Consider the following 16,474-nt stretch of genomic DNA (forward strand, 5'->3'; position numbering starts at 1 on the left):
TGTGCTCTTCTCCATCGAGGATTGTAGGTCATGTTTTCAGTCCTACTAATGGAGGCCTCTTTTGTGCCTGTTGCTCCACTGCCTTGGGCCAGGCAAATGGTCCCCAGTGAGGAACTTCTTGAGATATCTACGGGGACACATCTTTCTCTTCTGACTCTTGTTCACCTTCCTCTGTAGGCGATGAGGAGTTGGTCCAGGAGGTTCTGTTTGATGCAGTGGTCACCGCACCCATGGAAGCCTACTGGACAACACTAGCCCTCAATATGTCCATGTAAGTGACTGAGAAATAAGTATGTGTAACACACTGTTGAAGCTGTGTTTCCAGATGGTGTGGAAAACAGTCACAGATCCCTGCGAAGCATCTAAGAAACTTTAGAAATAGCTCAAAAAGCTGTTAGAAGTAGCTCAATAGATTTAGAAATAGCTCAAAAGTGTCTCTCAGGAGAAAACTCCAGCTGGCTGGGCCCTCTAAAAGAAGCCTGTAGTTTGGTGAGGGCTTGTTTTGGTAACAGAATATTAACGCCAAATGTTTATTACTGGAAGACAAGAGTGATCCAGATGTGTCACTGCAGGGGGTGTTCAGCATCATTTCTTCACCATGTTCAACTCAGATGCACAGCATTTATCTCGGTAGTTGACAGTTTGGGATCTCAGGGCACTTGAGACTACTTCAATTTAAAATTTGTATGAGTTATTTCCCTATGCATCACTTATCCCTTTGAATGACGGCAACATGGTTTGGCTTGACTTCCACACGACTGTAGCAAAAGCTCCATCCCAGCTGGCAAGGAATTTGTTCCCCTACCAGCAGTGGAGAAGAGAGTTTGATCTTGTGTCTGTTGTTGATGCCTGGTGAGGACTGAGATTCTGGAAGGAAGAGGACAGGCTGGCTTCAGCAAACATGCTGTTTAATAGTCCCAGTGAGGCACCTGATGCTTGTAGTATCTGGTATCATGCCACACAGATCTACTTTCAGCAAACAACATGCTACTCACAGTGGTGCGTGGCCACAGGACTCCTGCTCCTGTTTCAGTTACCAGTATCCCTACTGCTGAGGGAGACTGAGCCAGGGCAGTTGTGCTAAAACACCCAAATACCAGCACCATCCTTCAGCAGCTGCACCAGAAAGTGCCTCTCATCTGTTCCATACCACACTGCAGCTCACTATGCAGCTCTCCCACCAGTGTCCTTCATAACTCCTTCATAAACCACATACAAATCAATCTACAGTCAGTCTGCTACCCTACCTGTCCTGTGCATGCCTGAGACAGCCATTTTCTCCATGTAGTCTGCCCTCCTCGATTCAACCTACATGCAGGCAGCCTGGAGCAGTGTTAGCAGGAGAGCATCTTCTTTTCTAATTCCAATGAACCAAATGAGCAAGCTTCCATTGTGTCAATCTAGGCACAAGTCTAAGCCTGCCAATTGTTAGCTCAGAAGAACTTGCTGTCATTAATGTGTTTTTATTCCACAGGGAGTCTGAGGGAGGGATTGAAATGGCATTTCTGGGCACTCGGGCTGGACTCATGAGGAGTGCTCTGTATGTGGGCTCCGAGAAACTTTCTAACAGGTAAGTCCCTAAGGTGCACTAAGGGATTCCTCTGTGTCTCTGAAGGTGTATCTGAAACCACAACCAGGCTTAGAAATCTAACTGAGGATACAGAAATGAAAGGAGCAGGATCTTGGTGGCATGAGAGCTGATGGATGAAATCAGGGTATTAGGTCCTTTGTGTTGCTCCTCTCCTATTGGTTATTTTCTTCCTAAAGTGATGTTCCAAAGTACATTAATTTCATTGGAAAATAAGAAACTTCTATTATTCCCTGACTCCAGTCAGCAAACAGAGAAAATGTCCATCATTATTATATATCCCCAGGAGCATTCTGTAATGTAAAGGCTCTGCACTCCTGTGCCCTATGACATCCCAGCTTGGCTAGGTTTGATCTTTCTGACTCAGTTCCTCTCTGTGTTATTCTGTTCTGGCTCTCACATGGCCCACATCGCATTACTATCCCAGTGTTTTCCAGTGATGCATTAAGTGATGTGACTGACATCTGTCATATATGATTCATTCACTTGTCCCCTCCCTTAGGGCAAAAGTGCATGTTCAGTGGAGGTTTCTGACATGGAAAGGGCATAGATTTTTGTTGTTGATGAGTTCCGAACATGCAGACTGATACACTCTGCTGTATGAAAGGACAGGTTGCAGAGGCAGATGGAACAACAGGATGGTGGTGGTGGTCCTTAGTTTCTTGGCAGGTGTTTCGCTCTCTCCCACTTTCTCAGATATGAATCATCTGTCCAAAGCAGAGAGCTACACTGTGCCTAAGTGCACACCCCTCTTGCCTTGTTTCTGAGACAGTCTTGGATAACTCAGAGTTCTCAGGCTTTGGTGTCAAGGAAGAAAGAGTGCTATAGAAAGCAAATAGAATAACTCAGTACCCCACGCTGCTCATCAGGAGCGTTGCTCAGTGTTTTTGAACAGTCGTAGTCACTACATTTCAATGACAGATCCCTGCATGTCACAGGAGAGGCACTTTTGGGATCTCATGAAAGGAAGGAATTGTATAAATGACTTAACTGGTGTTATGACAAAACATTCAGCAAAAGGAGAGCCTGAAAACAAAGCGGGATTTGTCAGCCAAGGAGAGCTCTGCAGGGAAGGCCATGACCTGATTTTTACCAGGGCTCTCCTGAGCTGCCTGGCAGGCCATGCCCTCAGCACCCATCCTCTGCTCTTGAGAAGCACCCATTTCCTCAAGTTCTTCAGTCTGCTCATCGCTAGGAGTTCAATATCTAGCACCTCGCTTTCTCCCCCCTGCCCCGCTCGGCGCTCTCGCACGACGGCCCACGCTGCATCCCAGGGGAGAAATGGAGGTGGAATAAGGGCACGTATTCCCAGCGCTCGAGGCCGTTGCCAAGCCCAAGGCAGCGATTTCCCTTCGCCCATCCTCGGGGCTGCCGTGGGGGCGGGGGCGGCACCGCAGGCCTCGGCCTGGGCAACAGCGGCACCTGGCGGGCGGCTGGAAGCGGCGCGGCGGCCTCGCTGGCCCCAGAGAGGGGGGGAGCGGGACGGGGGGTCCGCCGGGCCCTGGGGCTTGCAGAAGGAGGATCCCCGAGCAGAGCTGCCCTGTGCGAAAGGTGACTCTTTGTTTTCATCCGGCAGGAAATTCCTGACTCGTAAGGACAAAGAGAGTATCTTCACCATGGACCACTTCCCTCTGTGGTACCGGCGGGCAGCCGAGCATCCACCCGGGAGCTTCATCTACAGCATCGTTTCAGAAGATGACTCAGGTAACTTCAGCCTGAATGCAAGAAGAGAGAAGAGAAGGCGTTGGGCTCGTTCCGATCCCTTTATTGCCTCCCTTGCACAGTGAGAATTGCAGAGGTCAGGCCTTGTGGTGTTTTGTGCATCCTGTGTACAGGCAGAGGGCCAGGACCATCAGTGCAAACACCAGAGAAAAGCAAAGAATGGCTTTTTGGTGTCTCTTGCTTAAGGTGTTGATTCCTGTGAGTTTGCAGAGCCAGCCAGGACTTCCTCAAAGGCTGGAAGAGAGCAGAAGAGGCTGGAAATTAAAAATCAAAACAAAACCCTTTTATGAGACTCCTACACAGAAGGTGGAAATCCCCTCTGCTCCCCGGCCCTTAGCACTCAGTCTCTGTCATGGAGCTCAGCACTTTAGCTGTCAAAGCTTTTTGTGGCACAGTGGTGGGAGGCTGGTGGGTGGAAAAGCAAGAAGCAAAACGGAGAAAACAACACAGGGAGGCAAGAGATGAACCAAGATGTAAAGAGAGAGGGGTGGAAGGTGGAAACACTTGAAAACTTCCACCAAAGCCTCTTTCTCTGCATAGCGCCTTTGCATCTCACTTAGGTGGCAAGTGAAGAGAAAGAGGGAGGCATGGCAGGAGAAACCTTGTGCACAACAGCATCTGAAATAGACACTGGGCTAGAAAAACAGGCAGGAACACCCTGTGGGGCCCTCCGGGATAGCCAACAACCCAGACCCCTGTAATCAATGCTGGCTAAACATTTGGGGTTGCAGCTTGATGTGGCTTTCTTTTCAGTTGGAGGTAGTTTCACATGGATAGAAGCAGAATAAAAGAAGCTGCCCCTGTTTTTTGTATAACATTCCTATTTTCAGAAACTTCAATCAAATCCAAGATCCCACTTGCCTGAAAGCCCTACAGGCACATTATAAGAAGTAATGCCTGCCCCTGAATACTTTATGCTCTAAACTGTAGAGGTGATTATTAGTCACTCTAGAGGTGAACAGTTCAGCACAGTGAAACTGTGATCTATGAGATCATTCAAGATGACTGTGAAGAGTCCGGAAAATAAATAACCAGTTCCCCTGATCTACTGTGCTTAGTGTTAGAGCTGACTCTGAGCATTTCACTTGACATCCTTAGAAGCAAACCTCTTGGCCAGATCAGGCCACCCAGTTTCTCATCAAGTTCTGGGTGATTAGATTCTTAAATACCCTTTCCATGCTTTACACAAGTTTGTATATGCCCACTGCATGACAAGGATTTTTCACAGCAGATGCTCATCTTACCATGCAAGAGGCAAGAACCTGCTGACTTCTATGTTGGGGAAGAGTCCAGTGGGGAGTGGCTGCAAGTCATCAGAATAATTTAGCCACTGAATCATGCTTAGGATATGCTGGGTACCGACAAGAACGATGACAACAGAAATGGAAAGCAGTAACAAATGCTTGAGCTCTTGGGAGGGAAAGGATCCCTGACACATCCATCTGAGTGGGAGTCTTCTATCCAGCGTGCGAGGAAGGAGTCAGTCACAGATTAAATCGATCATGCTGACCTTCAGACTGTCCCCTGGCAGTTTCAAAATAGGTGCCCCAGCTGAAGCTAACCCAATCACTTAAAAATACAAAATTGAATCTGTCACACAGGCAATTGCAGGTTGAAACAACTGCACTAACAAAGACAGAGGACATGGGGCTCAGTTGCTTAAATCTATCCAGCCATGCTATTTTAATTGCTCTGTGGGATGCAAGGGATCTGCATGGGGCTGGCAGATGGGCCACAGGACCTGCAGGGACACTTAAAAGAGCAACTAAAACATAAACAGGACACCCTTGGGTATAACAAAGTTTAGACAGCCGAATAAATCCCCCAAGACTTTGTTTCTAAAATGGATTGTACTCTGGAAGTACGTTGAGTACTGTGTCCGTCTCTCCAGTTTGTAATGCTAGTCTGTCTTGGGTAGCAGAGCTGGAGGTAAGCAAGGCCTTTGCTGTGTAGGGCTAATGTCAGAATTTCCCATCCTGATTCTGCTCTGTCTGCAAAGCTTAGCTGGTACATGAAGCAAAGCAATCTTCTGGCCTAAGAGCTCTGCCTGTTCAGATTGGAGGAGGCCTATCCTTTACATTTTATGCTGAGGATACTACTTGTATCATGAGATAAACAAGTCTACTTATTTATTAGCCCTTTGGGTCTCTTAATGTGGTTTGGAAGGTGCATTAAGTTTTGGATCCTTCTGTGCATCTGTATGCACTGACCTGGATGCGAATCCTGCTGCATTTTCCTAATCTCTGGTGGAGAATTCAACCAAGCCTGCTGTTTCTTTGTGTTGACAGAGGGAGGTGGCCTACCAAAAGTGGTGACGGTTAGCACAGCAGTGGCTGTATCTGTCGATGGGAAGATGGGTATTGCTGCAGGTAGGAAATTCCTGGTTTTTCTTCCTATCTAGAATCAAATAGTAGCATCTTGTATTGAGAGTGGGAGTCAAGAGCTGTTTTCTTGTCATGCAATGGAAGTGACAGGAGCCACAAATGATTGTTATGTTGAAAACTAGGCTAAACAAAGAACACTGGAAAAGGTACAAATGACTGACATGTCTTTGGAAGGGAAGCTGGCTGTCTGAATGGAAACTTCCTATCTTCAGTGCCAGTGACTTTGTGGACTGAGACCGGCTATTTCCTTGGAGCACAAGCAGACTGAGAAGTCTGTGCAAGTTCTGAACTGTTTTCAAAGGACAGCACTTTGCTACTTTTACCTAGCCTAGGTAAACCTAGGATGCGATGGATGATCTTTAATCTTCTATTAAGTTAAATTATGGCAATTTAACTTCATCTGATGAACTCCTCCTTAATTTCCAGGCTCTCGGTAAGTTCCAGTTGAGAGCAGTACTCTTAAAGTATCACATGGGGTTTGCGAGAGTACTTACAATCTAAGGGAGTGATGATACAAAATAGTGCTTTTCAATTCTGTGCAGCTCTGGGGCATCTTTCTGGTCATGAATTTGAGAGGAGAAGAAAACCCTTTTTGAAAAAGATTATTCTTCATGATTCTTTTTGTTTCGTTTCCTGATCTGTGAGTTAGAACAGAGGCTTACAGGCAGTTGATTTGGCATTCAGCATAAATACAAGGAAGGAAACTTCTGGGTAGAAGAGCTAAAGCAAGAACAAGTGGCTGTAGGAGCTGCCCCTGACAGAGCCAATTCTCTTCTGTCAGCAGCACTTTCCACAACCCCTGTGGAGATTTCCACCCCCTCAGTTATCCTGGATGCTGAATCGACTGTCTCTGTGGACATGCTGTGAAGGAGCAGAATCCTCTGCTGTGAGAAAACGAGGGTGGAGAAAGCAGCAGAGGACAGGGGGGAAAAGAACTGTCAAAACAATAATTGCAAAGCAAAATTTCAGACATTTGTGGAGATGATACAGAACAAACCATTTTCCTCATTCATAATCAGAGAAACATAGAAGTGAATTCACAATTGGTTTTGTACCTCAGAGGTACCACGGGTCCTTGTCACAAGTAGGCATATTCGGTGATGTAACCACAATCATCCGCTGCTTACTTTCACACATGGTATACTCAGCAGCACTGAGGGAAACATTTTCTCCCAGAGGGTCTAAAATCCTTTGGGCTCCAGCTGTAGCCCTTATTGACTTCAGTGGGAGTGCGAGGGTTTCCTGAGGTACATACATCCCATCTGCTATACTGGGCAGGGGTTTACAACTTGTTGTGGGTCTTCAGGGAGCAAAGTGGCACTATATATTACCCTTTTCTTTGTTTCCAGTAGTGAATAAGTTAATCATCCGAATCTTTCATAATTCCAGTAGTCATTAAAAAAAAAAAAAAAAGAAACAAAAAAGCCCCACAAGAGTTGTGGTCACATTACCCATTACAATACTACTTGATCTTGAGGATGGCAGGTATGAGTTAGTGTATAGGTTTCCCTTTATTCCTTACACGCTAGTGCTGAGTGGCTAGGACCCGGTTCAAGGGGTTTCACCCCTCAGTGGAGGCTGCAGCAAAAATGATGCTGCAATACTGTCCTGCCCCCACACTGGGTACAGGAGAGGGGTGAGGGAATGAGCATGAGTGGAGGCACAACAAGAGGCAATCAGAGCAGAATGGGATGCAGATTGTTATTATTATTGTTATTCAGATGGCATCAGCCCTCTGTGAGCATGGTAATTGTGCTCATGTAGAGTCAGGAAACTACCAGAAATCAGTCTGATACCCAGCACTTGTTCCCAGAGAGCCAAATATCTGCATAGGCTTGTACTTTCTGGATAAATGCTGTCACAGTTCTGTAAAGGGGGGACAACAGAAGGCTTTTTAAGTGCCCCTATAAAAGTGCAATTTGTATGAACTGGCCTGTCATTCTGCCACTGATTGTTACTGTCATTTGCTTGACTTGATGGTGCTTGGGGGGGATTTGTAAGCACACTGAAATGTTCACTATGCGTGCAGTGAAAAATTAAGCTCTAGGATTTACAGCTGTGCCTTTGGGGAGGGGGCACCCCCCTGTGCCCCCGCCAGGAGGATGCTGGTGACAGGGCCCCTTTTGTTCTGGCAGCTGAATGGCGTTCCCCGGCCAAGGCAGAGAAAGGCAAACTCCTAAAATCAAATGTCCAGGAAGATGACATCGGCCTGAGCTCTGTCAGAGAGCAAGGGAGCTGTCAGCTAGGATTAGGGAGCAGCTGGGCTGGAGGGCAGAGAGTAGAAATGGAGGGGGAGCATGGGGCCTCCGTCCCCCTGGTTGTTCATGGCTTGGTTCAGCCAAGCCCCAGAACCTGGGGCATGTAGGACATCAGGCAGACGTTTTGAGGGCTGGAGGTACCCACAGGTCTTTCAGGTAACACAGTGTTGGGTTTGTGTGGTCTCAGAGTCAGTGGGAAGCCATGCCAGCAAATCAACCACTATACCTGTTCCTTTGAGTTAATACTATCTACCTGTTATATTGTGCTTTGGCAGCTCAAAGCACTATGCAAACATTAACTAATGCCTGGATGATTAATTATAATTAATTAGCAGGCGGCTATTCTCGTGGGATGTCAGTCCAGTACCTTTCACAAGCTCTAACTTAGTTGGAAATGAAAAATAAGGAATCGCGATGGCACTCTCCTCAAGCCAAGTCCTGCCCCAGATAGCACTGTCATCTGCTCCCTCCTCTGAGTCAGTAGCCTGGGGCTTTATGGTCCTCTTGGGGGGGTGGGGAGGGGTGTGCTGCAGAAATCACATGTAGTTGCTGACAGCAGCTTTTAGTGATTTAAAGCCCCAGCAAAACTGCTGGAATCTGCGCAGGAGTTTAACTGTCACTTTGGTCTGGGTATGATGTCTCTTTTATTGCCTGACCTTTTCTCTGTGTGAGTTATGTGGTGACCAGCTGGCTGCCAGTCAGAGCAGGGACAGGTAAGATCTTCTTTCTGGTGAATCGGTTCCATGCCATTGCTGTCATGTCTTGGGGATGAGAGACAGCTGATATCAGCAAACCATGGGATGTGCACAAACTCTGTTGTCCCCAGTAAAACAAATAGGGTATCCAGCCAAGCGGTTGGGAGATCCAGGTTTGTTGTATGCACTACCTCTCACTTCTGCTTATATTCAAAGGTAATTTTCCTTCTTATTTACCGTGACTGGGCACGCTGAAATTATTGCCTACCAATGACGACAGTATGTACAGATGTGTTTGGAAAGAGTCCTAGGCAAGCCCAAAAAAGACTTGAAAGAAGAGAAGTACTAATCTTATTGTACAGAGGGAGTTTGGGGACACCGAGTTATTAAGGCCAATATTTTCAGAAGAGCTCTGGACTCACTGCAGGAGCAGATTTTCAAAAAAAAAAAAAAGCTTCAATTTTTTTCAAAAGTATTTGAAATCAGCCTGTCTGAAAAATGGATAATGGAAAGTAATTTTGTCATTATACCACTGGTTAAAATCCAGCCTCTATCAGTATGATGGAAGCTCTTCATTTGAAAAGCGTTTACTGGCCAGCTTGACGTCTCTCCATCCTCTTCCTTGGCCCAATTTTGGCTTCCTGCTGGCTGTTACCAGTGAACTGAGGGAAGAGATGCAGGTGCCTTTTTCAGCAGTTCTGTTGCTGTGCCATCTTTTCAACCTAATCTACACACAGTTCTGTATTCCTACAGTTTTGCTGTTTGGGTGGATAAAAACCTCCTCTCTGTTCCTCTCCAGAAAGTGACAGTTGCACCTGCAGAAGCAGCTAGGATGCATGGAAATTAGCTACAATGACATGAGCGCCTTTTGCACTGAAATAGCTGCATCCAAGCAGGAGGATTAAAATGATTTTACTAGATTGACTTGGAAACCAGCATAATATTACCAGTACAAAGTCTGAGAGCAGCTGATCTCCTGAACGTGTGCTGCCGTATTCAGAACAAATGCTGTACTTCTTTTAATGTTGCTTGTTGTGCCAACATTGTCCCAGTGGAGAGATGTCAGAGGGCTTCTGAGGCATTGCATGGGAGTCTTCATGGAAATACATGATCTTCTTTGCATTCTGTTGTGGCGTGGGCAAAAAGAAGGGACACCCGACTCATTTTCATCCCACTACCTCCCACTACTGCTAGTTTCTGCCTAATGCCATTCCCTCCTGGCACTCCATGAAGTCCAAGCAGTTTCTCAGGCAGCTCTTTGATCTGACAAAATAAGAGACATCTGAAGGGGCAGTGCTTGGATCTGAGTCGTAGGAAGCATCAGGGGCAGTCAATAAAGCAGAAGCACTCATGGTTTTAGTACTACCAGCAGCCGTGCCTTCTCCACCTCTCAGGAGATCCATCTAGAGGTTCTTATCAGTGAGCACTCATTTGATTGGCCTAAGGGTAGAGACAGTCTTCTGCAGGCCGGGTTATTGGCATTACACAGTGCCAGTGGCGTGCCAAGAGCACTATCTCTCCATTCTCCATTATGTATAGATGTCTCTGCAAAAAAGCCAGTAGCTACTGACAGTGGGATCAAATGCATTTGTTTTATCCTCTAAAGAATGCAAACAATAAGTGTGTGAGATACCTCCCATAGCATTCCACCCACTTCAACCAGACACCAGCAGTTTTCTTTTAATCCGTAGTGTATGTGCTGGCTGCGTCAATGGTGAGATCTTCAGCACAGAGACTGCACCTCCCTGTGCATGGGGACAATGCCTGTTGTATAGGGGATGAGCCCCCTGGGCCCTACAGCTGTCCATCCCCAGCTTTGGAGCCTGTTCCAGGCTGCAGCTCCAGCCCAGGAGCCCGTTCTTGCCTGCATGTGGCAGAAATCTTCTCGCCTGAGGTTATCCATCGCTCTCGCCTCTGTAGCTCCTCTGATTGCTATGGCTGTCACGCTTGAAGGGAAGAGAGCCCTTGACACTGACTCAGGAGAGGCTTGCATATAGCTGGATTTTTTAGATTGACACCCGACGCCTTTGCCGTGTTCCCTTTGCTTGCAAATTATTTGATAGCGTTTTAATTCCGAGCCGAATTAGAGCAGTGCAAAGATTGCCATAGCAACCATTTCCTTGTGCCTTTTGGTCTGACTCATTGCAGACAATTACTCTCGCGCTCCAGGATTCACAGATGTGATAGGAGAAGAATCATGTGCTGGGCTTTCAACTTTTCTTTTTTTTTTTTTGGCTTTTAATTTCTTTCCATCCTCTCTTGCATTAACTCCTACCAGGCCACAATAATCAGGGACCTGTGTCTGCTTGGGGCCACGTGAGCCTCTGGGAGAATCTTGCATGTAGAATACATAGATGCACAGCGTGCGAGGGAATTCGTGCCTGTTTGTGTGGTTTTGCATACACTAACAGTTTCTCTGCAGTGTGTTGCGTGGCTGTGATACCTGTCTGCACACATAGCAACAGTGCGTATATTCATGCACATATTTGCACATATGCCTCCATGAGGTGCGGCTGTACACTCGTGTGTTCTGTACACATAGGTACATGCGTGAGTAACCTGTGTAGATGTTGTTTGTAGTGGGTGTGGGTGAGTGGCAGCAGTCTGTTGATATGCACTGTGTTTTTAGCAGGACAGAAGACCCTGTTAGGGTCACAGACAAGATAGGCTTTCCCATTCACAGCAGCGTGAGGTTCCTCAGCCTGCCAAGCTGTGGCAGCTAAACAGTGACCTAAAAGGGTCACAGAAGCACTCTGTGAATGTGGGTATGAGGGTGGTAAATACAGCAGGGTATAGGAATTATGATGTGAGACAATTTGGCCTAAATTCAGCCAAGGCATAAGCAGACCAGTTTTACAGGTTGAGAAATTTAGCAGGTCTGAGGCGGTTCCAGTCTATTCCTGAGAAGTCTGACTTTTAACACCAAACAGCCTATTTCCTCCCTCTTCTGCCGCGCTATCCCCTTAAGACACAAATCTCCCCATCACAAAGCTATGTAATGAGGCTCCTGCTGCCAGCCCTTTCCACTCACAAGACCTTTTTCTTCTCCTTTCCCTCACTGGGATACAGAAGTCTCATTCATAGGATCATAGGATACTTCTGTTGGAAAGCACCTCAGGAGGTCCTTTGTCAACATCCTGCTCAAAGTAAGGTTAGCTGTGAGGTCAGACCAGTTTGCTTAGAGCTTCATCACTGTAATATTCCTGATGATGTTCTTAGAAATATTCCTTGTTCCTCCCAAATGCAGTTACACTTTACTCTCAGTCTGTATAGAGGCTTTACTGATAGCAACTCTCTTTTCCTCTGCCTGCTCTGCTCTTGCTCTGTTTCCGGGCTATCAACAAACCCTCATGGCTCCTCGGTTCAGAAGGGTTGCCCACACCTTGCTCAGAGTGTGAGCAGGGTAGTCTGCTTCTGACTTCTTCTGGCACTGCTGTCATAGAGAGCACATGCCTAGAGTGTGTGAGGGGAGACTGGTCTGCTTTCTGGGAATGTTGTGGGCCAGTGTGTGATTCTTCTACCCTGCATCTGCCTGCTGCTACAGGCAACTGCTTAGACTATTTAAGCTGGATCTGCAGAGCCTACATGGAATGGAAAAGAGACAGCAAAGAAAGCGACGTCTTAGAAGTCAGGAAGTGTAGGGATAAAGTGAGGATTGCTTACAAGTCAAGCTGAGCTAGACCCTGCAATAGAGATTGAAGCTAACAGCAAAAGATTCTGCAGCTATTCAATGAAAAAGAGAGTAAGAAGTGGGGCCACTTCTGGGGAGTGAGAGCAGTCAAGATCAAGGAGACTAATAGTCTGAGCCAAAACCAAAGAGGGCTGTGTACCCAAGTTATTAATAAGGACAGCTATATTGTCCTTGGGGAAGGAACAAGCTGACTACTGGAATAAGCAGCTCAAGCTGCTTAGTGCACTCAGTGCGAGGGCCTGGGTGCGCTCCATCCCTGGCAGAGCTGCTATATGGAAACACAGCAAGGGTTTTTTGCAACTCTGCCTGCAGTTGTGACTCCATGCTGGCTGGAAAAATGAAAATTCAGCAGTCAGGATTAGGGAAGGGAGAGAATTGCCAGTCTCAGACCAGTGCAACCTCCATAATGCTTCTAGTGCTTTAGAGGAGATCTTGAAGGAAAGTGTAATTATTATCATATGATTAGGGGAAAGGGATTCAGGTAACCTGAGTTCTACAACACTAGATTGTGCTGGACTAACCCAATATCTTTTTTTCAGGTGATTGTTTTCCTGGAAGGCATAAGAAGGTTCAGAGTTCTCGTATTTGTGTCTCAGTCACTCATGAGAAACAATTAGATAAACTGGAGGAGATAAGGCAAGACAGAGGAGTTGTAAGGGGCAGGGAGGTATAATTGAGTCCACATTGACAGCAACAGCAACATCAGTTGTCCATTCAATAAAAGATTACTCGTAGCTCTCCCCAGTGTTCAGCCACATTCAGTCTTTGCTAACATCAGTCTGAGACCCTGACACAAATAGAAGTAGGTAGTGAGGAAGTGTCCTGATGTCTCAACACTAGAAGGCATTGCTAGTACAGGGATGGACCAGGATATCGTAGAGAAAGCTTTATTTGACCTTGTCAGGAGTACAAGAAACAGAATGAATTTCAGTAGTATGACAGACAAGGTCATATGCTTGAGAGCTAATATTAGAAATCCATGTGCAGGGAACTCTGTAAGATCTGGCAGAGAGCACAGCAAGCAGGACTAGAGGCAGCCCTTGTCTTCTGGGTCTGTCTTGACACATCTCAGCAAGGATCCTCAGCGTAGGATCTGAGCAACCTCATCTACCTGTGGGTGTCCTTGTTCGCTGCAGGGGGGTTGGACCAGATGGCTTTTATGGGTCCCTTCCAAATCAAATAATTCTGTGATTCTACAATTTGGAAAGAGTTAATTAACATATCCTGAGAGAATTGAAAGGGTCATGACTTCAGCTGATAGGATTGCTGTAATAAGTGCATCCTGGGGGAAACAAACTAAAGGACATTGCTAGTATGAAAACAACATAGTATAGAGAGGCCATGAAGATATTTAGGGTGGAAAATGAAAGGCGGGTTTCTAGGCATTAGGCTCATGCAGCTTTAGAACAGCTTTCCAGCCATAATCTGAGGTAAAAAGTCCTGTGGTTTTAAGCTGAAGTTTGAAAAGTCTGCCAGAAGGTGGTGGTGCACCTGGAAGGCTGCAAGCTGATCAAGGCCGGCCTAAAGCCCTCCCTCAGCCTTTGGCAAAGTGATGGTTTCTCTGGATTGATTTGGGTATTTGTGGAGTAAAGAGGAGTGAGCAGAGAAGCCCCTGCTTATGATAATGAGCCTTTAAAAAGCAGATGGGGATGTGGGGGCTGGCATACTTGTGGCAACTGAGAAGTGACAGTTGAGGAGATCAGAGAAAGGAGGATCTGAAAAGCAGCTGGTCAGAGGCAGTCGATGAAAAGGGATTATCAGTCAGAAGAGAGTGAAAATCGGGAGAGAGAGGAGGAGTGACAGGAATCAAAGGCATTATGTCCTGGGGAGAGATCTGAAAGATACCGTATGAGACCAGAAGCGAATTAGAAAGTGGCAAATGCTGGAGGGACACCATCAGATTTAAGTAAAGGACTTTCTCTTACCAGGAATCACTTCAGTGTGGAGAATCTTGTCTGAAATCTGAGGAAGCAGTGCTACAGTAAAAGTGGGTGTAGAGGGGATCAGAACCAGTCTCCTGTTAACCAACTCCCTCAAAATGGTTTATAGGTTTTTGCAGTATCTTTTCCATCTGCCTGCATAAGAATAATGCTCTCATAGCCTAGCAAGCGTATTGTGAGATGTGGGTGGATGTAGGGAAAGGTGATATTTACTATTGAATGGCAAAAACTAGGCATTGTCAATAGTGCAAGGCACAGATTTTGATGGCTAAGGAGTGTGCTTCAGTAGGGAGGAAAAATGGAAAAGAATGCAACACATGCCTGTGGTATTGTTCCAGATCAGAGGAAATGCTTTATAGCAAAAATGAATGTAATGAAAATCTGCTTGTCTTACTGAAAAAAGAAGAATGAGAGATGATTTGATTAGTGTATAAAGTATCTTCAAAGTAACAGATGCTGGTTACAAAAAGTTTGATTTTTGATCTACCAGCGAGAAGCATAACAAAAAACCTATGACGGGAACTGAATTCAAGCAGATTCAAATAAGATACTAAGTATGAATGCTAACAGAGAGCATGAATCGTTCCCGTAGTAAGGTACTAAGGGAAGCGAGGAGATTTTCTCATCTCTTGAATATTTTCAAATCAAAGGTTTGCCTTTCTGGAAAATTCGCCTTAACTGCATGCAAACACACCGTTAGACTTTCTACAGAATAACTTCTCTATTTTTTTTGTTTCATAAGCCAAACAGATTGAGCTCTTTAAGCTTTTCACAGCAAGGCATTTTCTGTCACCCTCAAATTACGTTTGTGGTTCTTTCCTGCACACTTTCCCATAGCGTGCAATACACAGAAGGTCAGACTGGATGATCTAAAGTCCCTTCTGGCCTTTATACTCTCTGAATCTCTGCCTCTGTGAATTCATTAATGCTTGCAAGCTCCCAGAGAGCTGCCAAAGGCAAGCACTATAGAAATGCAAAGCATTGTTGTTACTCTGGATATTTCCCTTGAGCTTTATGCAGAGCTGGATGAATATCTCAGTGTATAGTCCATGCGTTTTTTCTCAAACAAAATACCTGCATTTGCCACTCTTTCTGTGCCCTTTACATGTTCACTTTTTGCAGATGTTCTTAACGAGCAAGTCTATTCCTGAGTTAGAACAGAGAAAAAACAAGCATGAAGGTCCAGATCTTGACCTAGGGCCCCAAGCAAAGAGCAGCACGTCGTTGTTCTGGCTTAGAAGCTCCAAGACAAGACAGCTTGTTATTCTTAGCATCATGCTTTGCTTTCTCCTTTGCTCCATGTGCCCTACGCATGGCCTCTGCCTGGCTGCAGCACAGTGCCACTGTAGGAAGGAGAGGTCTGACCCCTTGGTTGCTTCTCTCCCACCCTCTAAAAGGAGAAAAGCTGTGAGGATGCTGTTTTGCTTCTGCCTTTCTAGGGTTGCTGCTGCTGTTGGAAGCTCCCCAGAATGACACAGGAAGTCTTTTGTTCACTTTCACCCCATTCCGTAACTGTACTCTTTAGGGAGTGCTTACTCCTTGTCTGTATCACACAGTGTTCTCAGAGAGAGGGCTTTTTGGTGCTCAGAAATACCATGCTGGGACTTGCACCTATCTAATAAGAACACAGAAAGTGATCCTATGCCCTGTGCTCCCTGCCAGTACCAACAAGCACTCTGAAAGGCTGTGAACAAGATACCAAGGAGGCACTGTATTTTATATAGGCATATGCATAATTACATGTTAATATATAGAGAATTATATGTCTGTGTGAGTAGTTAGGTATAGGGAGCAAATACGTTTGCCAAACAAAAGAAAATCAAATAGCAGAAAATCATAGGCTGCTCCCAGGTGATCTGTGAACCAAAAGAGCCAAGAGTCATCAGATGAGTGTGTTGGCTTTGCTTTATTTTCAGCTCTACATTTCTGCTTATTATACGAACTGCTTAGTAGTACCTCTGTGTGCTCCAGTACCTACACGGTAAAATTAGATTAAACAATGCGTCATGGACACAACAGTGTTGAACAACAGTGGTGGTTCTCTCACAGCACATACCTTTTCAACAGAAGAGACGCCTTGGATGTTATCTGGATTCTACTTCCCGTTTCTCTCTGAAGGTCGGGCTGAGCCTAACAGTGTGATTGAGTACAGCAGTGTGAGTATGGTGACACAAGGGTTTGCTTGTGCAGGGTTTA

At 45.9% G+C, this 16,474-nt stretch overlaps 1 protein-coding gene across 3 annotated transcripts in view; it reads left to right on the top strand.

The window, feature by feature from the left end:
* Positions 1-16,474, top strand: part of CACNA2D4 (calcium voltage-gated channel auxiliary subunit alpha2delta 4) — a 97,174-nt gene that overhangs the window by 37,940 nt on the left and 42,760 nt on the right. For all 3 annotated transcript variants that reach the window (XM_032445295.1, XM_032445296.1, XM_032445298.1), the window contains 4 exons: positions 178-271; positions 1,475-1,570; positions 3,165-3,292; positions 5,599-5,679. In XM_032445295.1, coding sequence (XP_032301186.1) covers positions 178-271; positions 1,475-1,570; positions 3,165-3,292; positions 5,599-5,679 — 399 coding nt within the window. The remainder of the gene's footprint in view (positions 1-177; positions 272-1,474; positions 1,571-3,164; positions 3,293-5,598; positions 5,680-16,474) is intronic.

Source organism: Coturnix japonica, chromosome 1 (assembly GCF_001577835.2).
Source record: "Coturnix japonica isolate 7356 chromosome 1, Coturnix japonica 2.1, whole genome shotgun sequence".
Lineage (NCBI taxonomy): Eukaryota > Metazoa > Chordata > Aves > Galliformes > Phasianidae > Coturnix > Coturnix japonica.